Here is a 19,793-nt window from a genome sequence, read left to right as displayed (position 1 = left end):
GGCCGATTTTCCGTCAGTCAGTACAGATTTCGGCAGACAAAAATCTGATGAGCAAGACTGGGCATGCTCAGAGATGAAAAAACACACGGAAAGTAAACCAGCACATGACATCACTTCTGAAGTAGATTTTTGCTGGCCAAGAAAATTCGTGTGCAGTCTAGAGCACATTTCAACCAACACAACAACACTGGACAAAAGTCGGCTGATCGATCGGCCGATAATCGTTGCATGTGTACGGGGCTTTAGGCCGACACCTGACCCTTGATATTACTCAAGGCCAGTTTCTGCTCAACTCCCAGTTGAAGGAAGGTCAAGATCCAAGCCACTGAACAAGCAGGATAAGAGTTGGCGCATCACACATACCTATATAGCATCAAGGGGTATGCAGTTCATGTATAGTCATTAGTCTAGTGTAGTTGATGGCTGAAATAGATTACACTCAGGGCCAGCTCAAGCCACTGAATAAGAGCGAGGATGAACCCCAAGAGACTCACACCACGCAATGTACGTCTTCCACGTATGATGGTAGATCTTCCTAGAAGAAGGTTTCCTAGCTTTTAACAGCATTGGAAACACAGACTCAGGCAAACCTCTATCCATCAGCACTTGGCGTTCAACAGCCAAGTTGTCAAAGCCAGCAACTGTAAAGCAGGATGGAAGATCAGTCCTTGGGACAGCAGATCCTCCCTGAGAGGAAGCATCCAAGGAACGTCGGCGACCAGCCTCACCAGATCGGCGAACCAAGCCTGACGAGGCCAGTCCAAGGCCACTAAGATGACCAGAATCCCTTTCTGCCTCGATCCTGCGTAGAAGTCTTGGCAGAAGCTTGAGAGGAAGGAAAGCGTAAATCAGATGATATTGACCCCAGAGATCCTGACCCCAGGAATCCGCCTGCCAGTTTTTCCCCCTGGGAATAGGTAGGGTGGAGAGGACTAGAACGAACCGTTCTGCCCATCTTAGAATGCTGGCTACCTCCAGAGCCACCAGGACACTTCTTGTGCCCCCTGGTGACTAACATAGACCACAGCCGTGGCATTGTCTGATTGAATACACACTGGATATCCCTGAAGACGATCCGTCCAATGTTCCAGGTGCAGTCTGATCGCTAGGAGTTCCAAGAGTTCTAGAAACCAGAGTGTCCACCGCAGGTGGAACAGTCCACTTCTTAATAAGGGACTCCTCATAGGGGTATCACCTAGCAAATCGCTTTGGGACCCCAAGGGGACGATTAGTTGGTCCCCACTCTTTAACGACAATTCTGTCAAAATAGGTGGGGAAAGGGAACACCTTTGCTGCTCTGGATGGCTTGTGAGTGCCAAAGGGAACCTGCGCCTCCGTCGCAGCTCCATCCTCCATCTTTAAGGTCTCACGCACAGATACAGTCAGTGCTTCCTCCAGTGCCTTTTTGTACACTGTAGCAGATGTGGAGGAATCGTCCTCACTATCTGAGGATTCTGGGCGCGTGGTCGCAGACCCAACAGGGTGACTCATGTCTGCAGGGGCTGAATCAATGGATGGTTGGGACCCAAAGGGCACCGCAGCCTCAGAGAGAGGATCAGATGGGGAGATGTGCTCCAAAGACTTCAGGAGTCACCAGGGGGACACCACAAAAAGTGTACAACACTTGTAATGGGACAACCCCCAACCACACTGGCAGCACCACCCGTTCACCAGGCACAAAGCATCAAGCGATCTTTAGCAATGAGGGAGAGGACCCCACCAGTCTCACCACCCAGCAGAAACAGGCACCTGCAGCCACCAGGATAATCTGCACGCGCATCGATCCTGAAGTGAAAAGATCCAGATGTCAGCACCAGGGGATGAGGAGGGGCTCCCACCACTGTCATGGTCGCCGCTATTTTCAATGGCAAATCACTGAAAAATGACTGTTGGACTACACAAACAAGGCCACCGTGCATTGAGCACATAGGCTACAAGCAAATGGTAGCCCTGAACGGCACCACAAGACTCCCAGGGACCCAGGAGGGATCCCTAGGCCTCAAGGACAGGCCCAGGCAGGACTAGAGGCCCTGGCAGGAGCCCCACCAGGTACAACCCCCCCACACAGCTGATCGTCCGGTCACCAGCGGCACCCCACCCTATTGCCAGCATAGCGCCCTGCCCTCACCCCAGGAGGTGGACCAGACCACCCACACAGCCCAAGCATAAGTGGAGGGGAAAAAGTGTAGGATGGGGGGACAGATAAAGGGGGGTGCCTGACAGGAAAGAGGGGAACCTGGGGTTCGACCGTCCAGAGGGAGAGGGGGGACAGCTACTCACCATACTAGGAACCAGGTGGGCACCGCTCAAGACAGAGCCTCCTCTCTATCGAAATGGGCGGCTGTCAGTCAGGAGGAACCCTTCAACTCTGCCTGAGACCCGGTCATATGCGACCTCGGGAGGCGTTTAACTGGCAAGCCAGTCCCCATGCGGTGGGGCTAGGTTGCGGCCGACCTAGCGCAATGCTGAGGTCTGTGCGCACTCGCTGGTCAGACTGGGGTGACTACTGGATCTAGATTTTCCTGCCCGTCTCCCAGTCAGGCAGTTGATTGCAGATCTCACAGGAAAAAAAGAGGAGAAAAATTTCTATCTAAAAGAAAAAATTGCCAGGACCAGAGATCCCAGCAAGGAACTAGGTCCTTACTCTTGACTAGGCAGAAAAAAATTGAGTACCTATAGTAGAGAGAGAGAGAGAGAGAGAGTATACCCCTTGGGACTGCCCATAGGCGTAACCAGACTTTCTGCCTAGTGTCCTACTCCTGTAGGGGGCAGTGTAGCCCAATGGTTAAGAAGATCAGGAGCTGTGTCCATCAATGAACGAAAGAGAAACATATCCTTTACCACAGTTTTTTTCAACCTTATTGTGACCAGGGTCTGTAAATTTGTTTAAAACCTACCATGCCCCAACAGTAATAAAAAAGGTCTATACTTGCACAGTATAATTATGGGAACACAGAATATGTATTGACATTCTGGATGACTCTGGATGGGGCTGGGTGTCAATGTGTGGAGATGGGGGTTCTGGGATGGATTAGGGGACTCTTCTGTATACTTAGCTTCCCTGTAGAGGATGAGGTTTCTGTAGGGAGCAGGGGGCAACTGTAGGGATAGGGTCTTCAGATAGGGCTGGAAGTCTCTCCAGGGGCACTGTAGGAGACTGGAGTGCATTGAATGAATTGGGGGGGGGGCATTGTAGGACACTGTTAGGGGTACTATGGGGGGCAAGAAGCTCTACAGTAAGCTAGGGGGAACTGCAGGGGACTGGGGGGCATTGTGGGAGGTTAGGTGGCACTTTGAGGGATGAGGGCACTCAGGGGGGCTGAAAGAACTACTGAAAGTTGAACATTGCTACAGGCCAATATGAGAGGTTGGGTGGTGCTATGAAAGCTGGAAGGCACTGTGGAAAGTTGAAGGGCACAGCAGGCCAATAAAGGAGACTAGGTTGCACTGTGGGGGATGAGGACTCTCAGGGGGCCTGAGGTTACTGTGGAAGGTTGAGGGGCACTACCAGCCAATGTGAGAATTTGGATGGCACTATGGAAGCTGGAAGGCACTGTGGAAGGTTTAGGGGCACTACAGGCCAATGTGAGAGGTTGAGTGGCACTATGGAAGCTGGAAGGCAGTGAGGACGGTTGGGGTGCACTACAGGACAATCTACGAGATTGGGATGCACTATGGAAGCTGGAATGCACTGTAGAAGGTTGAGGGGCACTACCAGCCAATGTAAGAGGTTGTCTGGCACTATGGAAGCTGAAAGGCAATGTGGAAGGTTGAGGGGCACTATAGGCCAATGTGAGAGGTTGGGTGGCACTATAGAAGCTGGAAGGCACTGTGGACGGTTGGGGTGCACTACAGGACAATCTACGAGATTAGGATGCACTATGGAAGCTGGAATGCACTGTAGAAGGTTGAGGGGCACTACCAGCCAATGTAAGAGGTTGGCTGGCACTATGGAAGCTGGAAGACAATGTGGAAGGTTGAGGGGCACTACAGGCCAATGTGGGAGGTTGGCTGGCACTATGGAAACTGAAAGGCACTGTGGACGGTTGAGGTGCACTACAGGCTAATCTAAGAGATTGGGATGCACTATGGAAGCTGGAAGACACTGTGGATGGTTGAGGGACATTACAGGTCAATATGAGAGGTTGGGTGGCACAATGGAAGCTGGAGGCATTGTGGAAGGTTAAGGAGACCACAGGTCAATATGGGAGGATAAGTGGCACTATGAAAATGAGTGGATCAGCAGCTGGCTGGAGGTCCAGGGGAAGGGAGGGTGGTTGAGAACCACTGCTATACTGATTATATCTTCAATGCCACCCTGAGAAATATGATCAGTCAGGCAACAATGAAATATTGTTAAAATTAAATAAATAATACATTTGTTACTTAAATATACACTGTGGGGGAGATTTACTAAAACTGGTGCACACAAAATCTGATGCAGCTGTGTATAGCAACCAATTAGCTTCTAGGTTTTACTGCCAAAAGCTTAATTGAGCAAGCTGAAGTTAGAAGCTGATTGGTTACTATGCTTCAATAGAAATTTTATTAAAGAATTATAACATTACAATGCACACTCCAATCAAAAACACATCGCATAATCACCACCGTGATATCAGTACTAATCAAATAAATAAAAAGAAAGAAAAAAAGAGAAAAAAAAAGGGGGAAACAACAATTTCCCTTCCTCTCTTAACTCTCCTCCATTTCGAAACCTATTAAAAACATGTCTATGTGTTCATTAAGCAACACTTGTATCCGCATCACAATAAGAAACTATATTCATCCTGCCATTTGTAACTTTGCATAAGTGTCTGAAAACCTGAACAAAACCCAAAGTTCCCACAGCTTTTTAAAATTTTCAATATTCTCAGCCGCTACCGCAGCCAACTCTTCCATTTCATACAACAAATTCACCACACCCAACAACTCCATGAGGGTTGGTGTTCTTGTTGATTTCCAGTGCTTAGGAATTATAGACTTAGCAGCATTAAGCAGATGCCTCACTAAGGACTTTTTATACATCCTCAGTGAACAATTAGATACTGTACATTCAGAAGGCAGCATTCTGGGGTGAGGTTGAGCGTAGTTTTAGTAATAATGCGAATCTGAGCAGACACTTCCTTCCAAAACTTCTGTATATATGCACACTGCCACCATATATGTAGCATCGTGCCACTTTCTTTGCCCCACTGCCAACATATATCTGAAGTATCCGGGAACCACGCATTCAACTTTGCTGGCGTATAATACCAATTTGTCATTATTTTAAATGCCGTCTCCTGAATGTTAGAGCTATCCGAACATTAATGAGACATGATACATGCGTTCGACCATTGGACGTCTGTAAATGTTCTATGTAAGGCTGATTCCCACTCCCTCTTATATTAAGAAAGTAAATCTATACCGTTTGTATCCAATCATACATTCTAGAAGTAGGCTTCTCTATCAAGTTTCCCCTGATACACATGTTCTCAAAAAATGTCAGCTGCCTGGCAAAATTTGGCAAATTAGTCGCTCTATGGATATAGCTATGAAGTTGGAAATATTGCCAATACGTAAAACGGCTACCTAGAAGCTGTTTGCAACTGGTTGTATGACTTAAGTTTCCCTGCACTCATACAATGATATACAGTCAGGGGTAATGGGGTTTCATCTTGAATTGAAGAGGGCACCTTCCTATTTTGTGCCCAATCCATTATATGCTCTACAGGTATCAAGGGGCCTGGGAATTATGCCAAGTTATAATTCTCAGCTACTTTATGAAATATTGCAAGAGTCGGCCCGATAAATGGATGCGTTTTCACTTCCACTTGAAGAAGCTTAAAAGGTATCCAGGGTAAAAATCTAAGTGGTATCCTAGTTTGCGAATCTTCCATATATACCCAATCTTTATGCTCGGCATGGCAGTTCCAGTCAATGATCCTCACTAGATGTGATGTGTTAAGTAATAATGTAAAAAAATTGGTAGATTTATACCTCTTGCAGCTTTTGATCTAGAGAGGGTCTGAAGACTTATTCTGGGCTTTTTGCCTGCCCAGATAAATTTGCCTATAATAGCATTCAAAGATAGGAAAACAAGCTTGGGTATTCTGATGGGTAAACTATGGAAAAGATACAACACCCTTGGTAGTACTACCATTTTAACTGCCGCAGCTCTACCGAACCTCGAAAGTGGCTTCTAGTTCCAATTCGTGAGATCCTTTTTTAGCTTTTGCAATAAGGGAAGAAAGTTTTTTGCATAAATGTCCGCCACATTAAAGGGCAATACAATTCCCAAATTTTTATTTTATTTTTTAAACCCGTGGTGTGTGAACACACTCAAACTAACACCCGGTGCATAAAAAAGTGCACACACGCAAACGTGAGACACACAAAAAGTGCACTGGGCGTACACATGGCCCTCCTCCGAAAAGAAAAGGCCTTAACCCTGATCCCCGGGGCGCAAGACTCCTGACAGGGACTGAGGTACTCACTTGGTCCTACCTGGCCGAAACCAGGCAGACCCCGTTCTCTGGGAGGACTGCCAAAACAGCCCACCCCAAGTACTAGGTGGGGCTGCCCCGAAGGGAGACCCCATGAGAGAGGGTGAACTAAGCCAGAAGGCCATATCCACCCCCTCCCAAGACTTTCAGGGCAGGCCCGAGGACCTACGCCGTACTAATCGTGAAGTGACAACCAAAAAAAAGGACAAACGTGAACACACTACACAAAGAGTGGGGAAGGGGAAGTGAAGAAGTGCAGGTTGTGTCAAGGTGCAAGACCTTGACAGGCCCCTCGGCCAGGAATAAAAAATTCCTCTGGTCCTGGCCAAAAGGCCCATCCCAAGAGGCAGGTGCGAAAAAAGAGTGTATGTGGTGCAGTGACCAAGGTGCCAAAAAACTCAAGGTGAACTGCGCCTCACCAGTAAGAATTTACGGCACCCCTGGGCTGCCACCCCAGGGGCACGTACACCACGGGCTTTTTTCGGTCCCGGCCTTCGCCCGGACCAGTGCAGCCTATCCCTACCAGCAGGCATCGGAACTTGGACGGTTTAGGGAGAGCCTACCTTCAACTGGGGACAAGCCTTTTGCAAGGCCAGATTCAACCCAGGAGGAAAGGCCCTCCCATCACCATCCTCGTTCGTCAGCCAATTACATCCAGGAGCAATACTAACCGGCCTCCAGGACAGACCGGCTTTCTTGCTCCCTTCAAACTGGTAAGAACAGCTTAACCCATTCAAATCAGAAGGCGGCGGACCCCACATGCTTTCCCGGACAAGACCTACTTTCCATACCCAAGTGACGTCCAGGCGCTCCGGATTTCGGTCATGCCGGTACTAGCTGAGGTCCATACCAACTGATAAGAACAGATACTACACTTGATCTTAGCCAAAAGGCCGAGAATATTTCAGTTGCGATGAAACCCATTTAAATGAACAATTTTTCGGAATCCGTTGCAATGATGTCTTACTTAAAGATTTATTAAGTGCTTCAGGCTTATGGATATTAATTTCAAAGTTAGAAAGATATCCGAACGTGGCGAATTCTTTCATAAGATTCGGTATTGTAACTTAAGGTTGTTGGTTACTATGCACAGCTTCACCAGATTTTATGTGCACCAGTTTTAGTAAATCTCCCCCGTACATCCATTAACTTAAAAATAACTTTGTCTAATTTGCCTATCTAAATTTTTTATGTCGTTTTTAAGGTATTATAAGACATTTAATTGGTACAATATTTAATAAATTCTGAACACTGTTCAAATGTAAAAAATAAATAACAAAAATACATTTAAAAGACTACTTCTTAAGGCTGAGCTAAACTTTCAGTTTCATTCGGCTTAATACATTTCAGATGCATAAAAAAAAGGTGAACAAAGTCTCACAGTTTGTTTTGTTTAGAAATCAACCAGCTCCCATAGAAAAGCCTGTGCTCTGCCAGCATGGTGGCTGGGGCGGTGCCGGACCTCTGTTGACAGACTTCTATATCCAAGCAGAGAGCAAAAGACCCTCTCTACAGCATGCTGGCAGGGGAGGGACTTTTCTACTCGGGGCTGTGGCTGCTTTCTAAAGGAGAAGACTACTGTATTCACACAGAGAGAAGAAGGCCCTCTCTATGGCATGTTGGCAGGGGTTGGACCTTTCTACTAAGGGCTGTGGCTGCTTTCCAAAGAGGAAGTGTTAGATTTCAGAAGAATATTCCTTGTACCTAGAAATGCTGACGTTAAAAGGAGACTAGTGATGACTTAAGGTTCAAGTTGAACTGATACGACCAGAACCTTTGGGAAGCTGTCACATGATAGCAGGTCACTGACCCAAAAAGCTGTAGCCAGGGAGTTCCCCTTCCCACAGCTGTACATAACAAAGGGGTGTGGATACTAGCTGATGTTCTTATCTAAATATGGCCATATTTGGTCAATGGTCAATATCATTGGCCAAATGTAGCCATGCGGTCATATTAAGTCAGTGGTGTCACCTGGCCCTTTGTTTTATGCAGCTGCAAGGCAGGGAACTCCCCAGCCACAGCTGATGGGGAATAGTGCCCTACCAACATGTGACAGATTTCCAATGGTTTGGCCCAAACCTTAGCCCAACCTATTTTTCTTAAGTGGAACTTACGTACAATTCAGAGCTTCTGGAGTGCAGTTGTCGGCTTTACAGCAAGATGTAGATAACTGCGCATTTCCACTTGGTGAGCTCATGGAACCAGATATGCCACAAGAAGATATGTTCGGTGCGCAGGCTCTGCCAAACAGGGTGTACTCATCTGTGTTGGCAAATAAGAAAAAAAATGTAACTACATCTCCTAAGTATAATATAACATTATGAAATCACTCAGCCTAATAAAAATGGGTATGGCGGTAAAGTTTTCAGATTATTTTGCTAGATATTGAAAATCTAAAGCTAAACTCCAAGCAAACAACGAAATATACATGTAATACATACATGGGGATGTCATGATTGTCCTTTTTCAGGAACATCCTGCTTTGGGGTAACAAGGTTCTTCTGTCTCCCAGTCCCAAGTTGCCACCTTGTCACTTTCAGCTCTGGATACTATAAGCTGTCATGCAGATGTTCAGTTTGTAGATATGTTCCCACCATTGTCACTATCAAAAAGCCTACCTTAACCAATGAAATGCAGACATTGGAAAGCATGCATATAGGCAAGAAGTGGCTGAAGGAAAGTGGATTCCATAACTTGTCTAGAGTCATTTTACTGTGATGGCAAAGGCCTGGTGTACTGGAGGAAGGCTGACAGATATCGTGTTCTAAAACACTTTGAACATGTATGTCACAGTAATACTGCACAGGCGCAAGACTGGGAAGTGCATATTGGGTAACCAGGTGCACAAAATCCCAGAAGTAATTGGATGCCAGCTTCAGATGGCCACACATGCAATGGCCGCTGCCAGAACCTCTGCTGGACAGAATAAACTACAGATTTGGCAGGTAAACATTAAATGGGCGTAAATGAGAATATCCAAATTAGATGTGATTATTAAGAATCACGAGGATGCTTTTAATAATTTAATTAATACATTAAATAATAATTAATTGACTTGGATTTGGAGCCTCTAGGTCATCTATAATAATGGACCTATGGTTAATATAATTCCCCTAGATAGAAACTCAGTCACACAGTAGCACAATTGAAAAGATTTAGCCTTATATGTCTCAACAGACCATCAATTTTCTTGTATTGGTTGCTGCCAGCTCATATTCAGTGAAAAAGAGAAGCAAAAACACACAATTTACAAGCACTTGTTAAACCTGTTATCAAATGACCTTTGGCAAAGTTTTTTTTTCTTTTGAAGTTAACTTATATGTCTTCAGTTAAGAAATCTCTTCCCTTTTGCTTTGCAGATAAGCTCATTTTCCTGAGAGTATCCTTATTTTAAAATCATACTTCCCAACTGTCCCTCAATTAATGGGACTGTCCCTCTTTTGAAATCAAATCCCTCTGTCCCTTATGCAGCATTAGTTATCCCTCCTTTTGGACTGATGTGTATAGCTATATACAAAATGTATAATTTTAACACCAAAAGTGTTATGCTGCACTAAACCTTTGATTCAACCTCAATAATACTGCAATTGTTATTTTGAAAAGGCAAAAAAGGAAAAATAGAGGTAAAAAAAGCACTTGTGCGGTTAAGCCAATCACTTTCTGCAAAGAAGATCTTTGTAATTTGTGCAACTGGGACCATGGCCAGGACGTGTGAGTTGTGGAGTCGAGATCTAGATTTGGGTGTCATCTTTGTAGAGATGGAATTAGAAGCTGTGGGAGGTTACCAGCGGACCCAGTGAGGGGTAGATAGAGAATACTGCAAACATAAACAAAGGAAAGGGCGCACCAGCCTAGCGCATTAACTCAGTGGGCTTTTATTAAAGAAGTGTTAAAAATTAGCTACTCACAAACATGCGATATAATCCAGCATATCAATTCCATAGAGCAACGTCCATTTTATAAGTCCAATGTCTCGTGAAGACGAAAGGCTGACGAGTTTCGAGGCGATGCCTCTTCCTCAGAGCCTAAGGGCCATGACTGAGTCCTTAGAATTACTATTGTTGCTACTTTACATGTAAGATATGGGCAAATAGTCATCAAGATGGGAGCACAGCACCCATGTATATAGAGATGTATAGTGTTGTGTGAATATATGTCTATGTTATGGTTTGGTCAATTGGTTGTGTAGCCACGCCCATAAGGGTGGTATCTCCTCCCCCAATCTCAAAGGTCATATGGAGGTCTTCTCCACTATATTTAAACCAAGGACTCAGTCATGGCCCTTAGGCTCTGAGGAAGAGGCATCGCCTCAAAACGCGTCAGCCTTTCGTCTTCACGAGACATTGAACTTATAATATGGACGTAGCTCTATGGAATTGATATGCTGGATTATATCGCATGTTTGTGAGTAGCTAATTTTTAACACTTCTTTAATAAAAGCCCACTGAGGATAATGCGCTAGGCTGGTGCGCCCTTTTCTTTGTTTATGTTTGCAGTGTTTTATCGACCAACCCGGTCGTAGAGGGCAGCAAGACTTAGCCATAGTGGATGCCAAGTGGGAGTTCCTGGAGACAGCCTGAGAACCTGGTTCTGAGCACAGGAGCAAGGTGCTCAGCATCGCAATTTTCTTTTTGCAGTAGATAGAGAATATAAGGGTCCTTGAGTGACCACCCTACAGGCAGAAGAAGAGGAATGTAAGAGATAGAGTTGTAGGTGATAGTGAAGGTGAGCTAAATTGGTAGGTAGGAGAAGAACCAGGAAACAATAAAGTTGGGGAGGCCAAGAGAATAGAGTTTTTTGAGGAGCAGTGGGTGGCCAACTGTGTCAAAGGCAGAAGAAAAGAGTATGCATATAAGTGTATGCATATAAGTGGTGGCCATTGGTCTCAGAAGTTAGTAAGTCATTATTGAGTTTAAGGCCCCATTCACACCTGAGCATTTTGTCATTTGAAGCTCAGGCAGAAAAAAAAAAAAAATTATTCTTTATGGAAATGTTTCACATCTCCATTTCAATTCACCTGAAGCCAAAATTCGGAAGCTTAACAAAGTTTTGCAGCTTAGGACAGTTTTTGTGGAGTGTCATGGGTAAAGGTCAGACTGAAAGGTCTTGAGAAGATTGGTAACAGTTAGGTGGTGTCTCGGATATTTGTAGTCTTGACATTCTAGGAATTTGGGGGTAAACAGGAGCTTGGAGCTAGTTTATAAGTTGTACAAATAAGTGGAGATGCTAGGAAATTAACTCAAAGCCTAAGCAATTGGCACCCACACTTTTATCCTAAAGGAACTTCTTAACCAAGGCACTAAATGAGGCAGCTGCTTAAAGTGCATGTCTACCCAAAACTTTATTTTTACACTTTGGATGGAGTAAGGAAGGGTTAGCATAGATTTTTATTGCTGTCTGAGCCCCTCTTAGGAGATTCACTCTCTTTGTTCCTCCCGTTGACCACTGACAAAAGGTACACAAAGTGGTACGAATTACAAAATCTGACTTTTTTCAGGAATAGTGGATATTTCTCCCAACTTTCAACAGATTTCTACTCACTTTACCTTCACTTCACAGATAGTGAAGGTACAGTTGCCTTAATGCAATGTAGACAGCATTATATATTCAAAAAAACAAAGTAAAAAGATATTTTGGCTTTAGATTTGCTTTAAGTGAACTGGGCATATTATAACTGATGCATAAATTATTTGGCAAAAGGTTAAGGCATGTAGTCAATGTGATCTGGCAATTATAACATGGCACCAAGAACCTACTGAATGAAATGAGTCCAGACATACAGATCCCCGAATTACATTCCTTGGTTGGACCCGTACAAGAAGAACCAGTTATGTTATAGCATTCAAAACACATCACGGAATAACCTGAAAGTAAACCAAGATACAGTTAGTTTTGGTTCCAATTTGTAAAAAAATCTATCTATCTATCTATCTATCTATCTATCTATCTATCTATCTATCTATCTATCTATCTATCTATCTATCTATCTATCTATCTACTTTAAATAATCTTTATTTAACAAATTCAAAATAACATACACAGACATAGAACAGAAAAAAAGTACACAAGTGCATTTAGAAAGGACATAAAAAAGGCACAATCGGCATCATGAGCAGTCCGGACACCATTAATGCAACAGGAACGTCCATAGGGGTCAATCAATCAGGCATTGTCAAGACGTGTGCAAGTATCGGCCAAATTATCTATCTATCTACTGTATCTTTAATATTTTCCATAATATTTTTTGGGTATAGGTTTATATCTTCTAGTATATTTACTTTTGCCATAAAATACACAATTCTACATATCCTATGGAATCTACATCTTCCTTTGTTTGGCTTTCTACAGCTTGGACAGGCTTATGCCAGTCCCATCCCGCTAAGCAACAATTGGACTCCAGCTGCCCTGAATTAGGAGGCACTGTGGCCACCAGTCTTCTTTTCCCACCTCCTGTATGTAAGGAGAAAAAACTCTCATCACTGAACACACGGCATTGTCTGGGTCGTAGCTCCTCTATTCCCTGTTTTTAAACCTGCAAGCTCCCTTGTATTTGTGAAAACCAACCATGTAAGTGTACTAATCATCTGTAAACTTTCTACATATGATATTCTAGTTGCAAATGCTTTCTTGTTAAAATGTCATATATTATATATGTTTGTTTTTTTAACACTTACAGATGGGATGCCAGTATTATCCCTGACGAAGGGGTCATAAAAACCTTGAAACGCGTCGGATATCTGGTCCTGTTGATTGAGGTTTTGTTTTCATCATACACACAGTGTGCTTGCATTGCTTGTTTTTAATACATATACCAACTATTGTTGTATTTTTTTCTATGTGTACTCAATAAATATAAATTTTTTATACATATATGTTCTATTTTATACTATTGTGCCTACAAAGTCCCACCCCTAGGGGAATTTTTTGTCAATATATCTTCTAGTATGTTATTGACCATATAATAATCACAAGAATCCCAGGGACTGCAGTAATTGAAACTAAACACAATGGGACTGATTTACTAAAGGAGTAGAGACTGTTCACTTATGGCACTTTTCCACTGCAAGTACCGGCTAGTACCGGCTCGGCTCTACTCGGCCCTGCTTGGCCCGGTTTGCTTTTCCACTGCGGTACCGCATGGTATAGTGTTGGAACGGTTCGGTACGGTACGGTATAGGTTTGCTTTTCCACTAAAGTAGTACTAAAGTTAAGTGGGTGGGATAACAACGGGGTGGGTGTGATTCTCTGACCAATCAGTGGCTAGTAGTGACTGCATGCAAAGGATTGTGGGATATGGTACCAGTTTGGTACCTGTTGGAACCACAATCGAGTAGGTACTGTTTTTTCAGAGCCGTACCGTACCGTACCGTTCGGTTCCATGCAGTGGAAAAGCAAACCTATACCGTACCGTACCGAACCGTTACGACCCTATACCATGCGGTACCGCAGTGGAAAAGCACAAAAGCGCGCCGAACCGGTACGGTTCCATGCAGTGGAAAAGCGCCATTAGCAAACATAATGCTGTAGCCAAATTAGTCAAAGCATGTAATGCAAAAGGTTTACTGATGTTAACAATGTTAAATGGTCCAAAAGCAGATCTGACTGTTGAAAACGGATGGAATGGGGCTAAATGAAATATGGAACAAAGCTGGTTCACCTAGTAAAGTGAATGATAGCAAATAATGTGCAATGGAAATAAAAAAAAAAAAAAAAAAACAGGATTTATGCTACTACGTGATTGGCTGATTAAACTGAACGCAATTTCATTTTATTTACCAAGCTCAGTTAACATTTATTTTGCAATGTAAACAATACTAATTTCTTTTAAAAAAAAAAAAAAATCAGCAGATCTGTTTTTATAACATCTAACACAAGAGAAAACCATTGTCAACAGCAACAAAACAAATGTTAGCCTTTAATATTGCTACCCTGTTTTGGGTCCATGGCATGTTTCATCATTTAAGGGTGCAGGCAACAGCTCCAATTTGCTTTAAATAATTAATCCGTTTTTTTAGGGAGAATCATTTGCAATAATATGTCAATACCCAAACACGGGGCAATGAATTTTAATGGCTTTTCAATGGGTTTCCAAACAAAATGATGTCACGTTTGAGTTTGTTCAACCCCTAGAATGCAAAATTAATACAACAAATGTTTCCTGGTGTAGTGGCTTTTTGGCCTTTTAATATAAAGCTGGGACTCAATGGTACCTGCTGGTCTTTGTTGGCATGTGGGGAGGATCCACCAACTATATATAAAATACCCCACCATTTTAGAGGTTTATATATTGACCTTTTTATGTTAGCTGTCACTTGGGCTTTTTTCTCTAGTGCTGAATTTTATATATATATATATATATATATATATATATATATATATATATATATATACACTGTATATATATATATATATATATATATATATATATATATATATATATATATATATGCACTATATTACCAAAATATTGAGATACCTGCCTTTACATGGATATATGAATTTTAATGGAATCCCAGTCTTAATCTGTAGGGTTCAATATTGAGATGGCCCACCCTTTGCTTCTATAACAGCTTCAACTGTTCTGGAAAGGCTGTCCGCAAGGCTTAGGAGTGTGTCTATGGGAATGTTTGATCATTCCTCCAGAAGCGCACTTATGAGGTCAGGCACTGATGTGGATAAGAAGGCCTAGCGCGCAGTCGCCGCACAAATTCATCCCAAAGGTGTTCTATCGGGTTGAGGTTTAGGACTCTGTGCATGCCAGTCAAGTTCCTCCACCCAAATCTCGCTCCTCCATGTCTTTACAGACCTTGCTTTGTTGACTGGTCCAAATCATTTGGTGGAGGGGGTATTATGGCGTGGGGTTGGGGTTGTTTTTCAGGGGTTGGGCTTGGCCCCTTAGTTCCAGTGAAGGGAACTCTGAAGGCGTCAGCATACCAAGACATTTTGGACAAGTTCATGCTTCCAACTTTGTGGGAACAGTTTGATGATGACCCCTTCCTGTTTCAACGTGACAAAGCATGGTCCATAAAGACATGGATGAGCGAGTTTGGGGTGGAGGAACTTGACTGTACTGCACAAAATCCCGATTCAACCCGATAGAACACCTTTGAGATGAATTAGAGTGCAGACTGTGAGCCAGGCCTTCTAGTCCACATCAGTGCCTGGCCTCACAAATTCGCTTCTGGAAGAATGGTCAAACATTCCCATAGACACACTCCTAAACCTTGTGGACAGCCTTCCCAGAAGAGTTGAAGCTGTTATAGCTGCAAAGGGTGGGCCAACTAAATATTGAACCTAAGAACTAAGACTGGGATTCCATTACAGTTTATGCGTGTGTAAAGGCAGGTGTCCCAATACTTTTGACAATATATTGTGTGTGTGTGTGTGTGTGTGTATATATATATATATATATATATATATAGTGAAAATTTAAAGTGGATTCGATTAGAAATTGTGATTAGGGAGACACACCTGTGTAGTGTGAGGCTGGACTCTCAGAGGGAATATAGATAAAAGATTGTATTGAAGATTAGTGCTACACATGCAGCTTGATGAAGGACATATGGAAGTTCGAAACTGTGCAGTCACTTGTAATTGTATGTTTACTTATATGCATGAAGATCAGAAGTAAAGGATATTTGGAACAACAATTGGATTGCATCTTCTATTATTTGATGGATATTTTGTGGTAAGAAGGGAGTGCCACAATAGATGTAATGTTTGTGCAAAGAGATCTACACAGCAGAGGTGTCCCACCTTGAAATTGTATATATATATATATACATATATACACTGTGTATATATTTATATATATATATATATATATATATATATATATATATATATATATATATATATAAACACACACACAGTATGTGTTGGATGGTCTGGGTAACATTTTTCAAATGCTCCATAAGTGAATGCAATGTCCTTCAGAATTTTAGTTGCAAACCCGTTAAAATGTTGCAATTATGCTAATTCAAATCCTTGCTTCCCTGACCTAATCTTATCGTAATATTTTGCTAAGAATCTAGGAAAACCGGTTTTGTTTTTCTGCATGAGCGAAAATGTTGCATCAAAGGGGGAATAAAGCTCTCCTAAAGGAAAACGCAAACATTTACTTTAAACCAGGCATTTCCAACCTGCGGCCCGGGGGCCACATGCGGCCCGGAACCCCAGGCAATCCGGCCCACTGCCCCCTGACAATTTTTTTTTTGCTAGGGAGGAAGGAAGTCCGGTCGGGGGCATGGCCACAGCGGCTTCCAACTAACGGTAGGCAGAGGCTGCCTCAGAGGGGAGGGGGGGGAGAGGAGAGCATGTGCAGTGTTTCTGACTCCTACCACCATGACCACTTCAAATCACTGAAGTGGTCAGGGTGGTTAGAGTGTTCCTTTAACCACTTTACCACCGGAGGATTTTGCTGTCTTCCGTCCAGGCCACTTTTTGCGATTCGGCGCTGTGCGACTTTAACTGACAATTGCGCGGTCGTGCGACGCCGTACCCAAACTAAATTTACGTCCTTTTTTTCCCACAAACAGAGCTTTCTTTTGGTGGTATTTGATCACCTGTGCAATTTTTACTTTTTGCGCTATAAACAAAAAAAGAGCGTTTATTTTGAAAAAATAACAATATTTTTCAAATTTTTTTATATGAAATTCCCCCCCAAAAAATGTAAAAATCTATTTTTTTTTAAATTTTTGGCCAATTTGTTTTCTGCTACCTATGTTTAGTAAAAAAAATCGCAATAAGCGTACTTTGATTGGTTTGCGCAAAAGTTATTGCGTTTACTAACTAAGGGAAAGATTTCTGTCATTTTTGGTGGGTTTTTTTTAACGCGTAATGGCGGTGATCTGCGATTTTTTTTGCGGGACTGCGACATTGCGGCGGACAGATCGGACCCTTGACTGACATTTTTGACACTTTTGGGGGTACCAGTGACATTTCTACAGTAATCAGTGCTATATATATGCACTGTTACTGTAAAAATGACACTGGCAGGGAAGGGGTTAATTTTATTGGAGAGGGAGGGGTTAATGTATGCCTGGTGCTTACTGACGTGTGGGGGGGGAGGTGACTGTGTGACAGAAGGACAGATCGGATGTCCAGCTATGCTGAACACTCCGATCTGTCACTCCCTGTCACTATGGAGATCCGCCCGCTGTGTTTACACACAGCGGGCGGATCTCCAGACTCGATCCCCGACGATCGGGGCAGAGCAGCGGCAATCGCCGCTGCTCCTCCGCTGGCCCGACTCCCGCTGTGAATGAACACAGCCAGAGCGAGCCTCCGGCGGCGCGCGAGCGCCGCCCACAAGGGGCGGAGTCCAGTGGCGTAGGTCTACGTCGCTGGACGGGATCGCGGCACTTTGCCGCAGTAGCCTCCATGTGAGCGGAGGTAAAGTGGTTAATATCTCTCAGAAGAAGTAACCCTCTGTATACTGATTCCATTTCATTTGATCATCCTCTAGTTGTGTTAAATTAGTACAGGGGGTGCAGCGGTGCGGGAAGGGAGCAGTGGCATTTTATTACTGATATAACTTAACTATAGTATATATTTTATATGCGGCCCGAGAAAATTTCTCTACACTCAATGTGGCCCAGAGAAGCCAAAAGGTTGGACACCCATGCTTTAAACTTTAGTATTCCACTTCATTACATAGAAATCACACTTAAGTTTAAGTCAGCAGACTCTGCTGGGTATATTTCACGTTAAATATGTAAGTAATGTGCAAATAATGTAAAAGCTGTATTTGGATTTTTTTTATTATTATTATTTCTTTATAATTTAAACCTTGAAAATAAAAATATATAGTATCCAAATCTGCTACCAAATAAAAGCCCTACAAAACCATGTATAATGTGTGGGGGTGGACCAAAGCTTAAGGATTGAGAAATTTTGAACATGTGAAAAACATTCTGGGATTCAAGAGGGTATAGGGAGAAAAATGTTTAGGGACTCAAGTGGTAAAAATCTCATATTCAAAAACAACTTTTTAAGGACTTTTTCACACTAATATATTGCTCTTTACATCTACAGAGTAAGGAAAATCTACATAGAAGAACTGAGGAACCCACCTGGAGTCACCAGAGCAAGAAGCAGAATGAGGATTAGCAGGTTGAAATCCATTGTTCTCAATACCTCTCAGGAAATGTATGAAACAAGAATGATCAGCGAGGTTTTAAGAAATACCCTTGAGAATGGGTTGGGCCTAAATCTACATGCTATACTGTCATTTTTTTTTTTCAAAAACTGAGCAATAAAATGAACTTGAATTATGATGTGTGAACAAACTTACTGCAAGGGGCAGGAATGCTGTAACAGAGGTGCTCTTAGGATAAGACAATGTTGACTGTCCAGTTTAGACACACAAAGCATCCAGAATTGACAAATGAGAGCAATAAAACATTTTCAGATAATTGACAGCAAGACTTCAACATGTCTTCAGGGCATACCTTTAATCTAAAGGGTTTTAGTGTGAATTGCCTTATGGTCAGGGCTTGCATAATAAAAAAAATTAGCGAAGGGCCATTGCATTGGGCCAGCCAAAACAGGACCATCATTAGGCCATGGACATGATGCTTTTGCAGGAAGTTTATTTGATAAAATAATTAATTAATAATAATAATAATAAAAAGTATTTGTATTTATTCATCGTCGTACACATTGCTGTAGCAGCCTAAATATGATTCACTTAGGGCATATTTCTCCTTTAAAGCTGACCTCCAGCCTTCCCTTCAATCTTGTGTTGCATCTAAGGCAACCGAAAAAGTGCTGTTGGCAAGTAATCAATGCTCCAGTCAGAACTCCATCTACGAATCCACATCATTTATCAACTGTTCACACTCAACATCCAATAATACCCTTGTCCTCAGAAGTCAAGAATAAATTCATAGAGAATAACACAGACCATGCCACTTCATTAGTTTGCTCATATAAATGATAGGTGGTGTAGTACCCTCCTAGTATGGCTGCTAGCTAGGCTACGTAAATGTAGTTCTCTAGATCTACTGTAATCAGTTGAGCAGCTTGTGATTATTTTGGGCTGTTCTGTGTGTCACTGGTTGCTGATTTGACTGCTTTCCCCTGCCTTCTTGAAAGTTTAATAAGCAGCCTGAATATTTATGTGGTCCCAGCTAATCCCTAGAGGAGGGTGCCCAGTAGGGGGCTGGGGGAGTGCATAAATATATTGAGGCCTGAAGCAGAAAGGTTCTTGTCCAAGAGAAGATCCAAGCCTGAAGGGCTGTTGCCCTTCTGGGCAGTCCATCTGTGCTTCTTTATTTGCTCATCGAGGTCCCAGCTAGGTCAACT

General features: G+C 43.0%; 1 protein-coding gene across 1 annotated transcript in view; it reads right to left on the bottom strand.

Annotated features, from left to right (window-relative positions):
* The window catches only part of LOC309569299 (phospholipase A2 inhibitor and Ly6/PLAUR domain-containing protein-like), a 35,073-nt gene extending 16,453 nt beyond the window's left edge, over positions 1-18,620 (bottom strand). The window contains exons 1-3 of the mRNA XM_082275082.1: positions 18,560-18,620; positions 12,242-12,349; positions 8,604-8,747 (exon numbers count right to left, since the gene is read on the bottom strand). Of these exons, the coding sequence (XP_082131208.1) occupies positions 8,604-8,747; positions 12,242-12,349; positions 18,560-18,611 (304 nt within the window). The 5' untranslated portion in view covers positions 18,612-18,620. The remainder of the gene's footprint in view (positions 1-8,603; positions 8,748-12,241; positions 12,350-18,559) is intronic.
* Positions 18,621-19,793: the final 1,173 nt, after the last annotated feature.

Source organism: Pelophylax lessonae, assembly GCF_965119305.1.
Source record: "Pelophylax lessonae genome assembly, chromosome: 13".
Taxonomy (NCBI): domain Eukaryota; kingdom Metazoa; phylum Chordata; class Amphibia; order Anura; family Ranidae; genus Pelophylax; species Pelophylax lessonae.
Note: the sequence above shows the minus strand (reverse complement) of the source record. Positions and strands in the feature narration are given on the sequence as shown.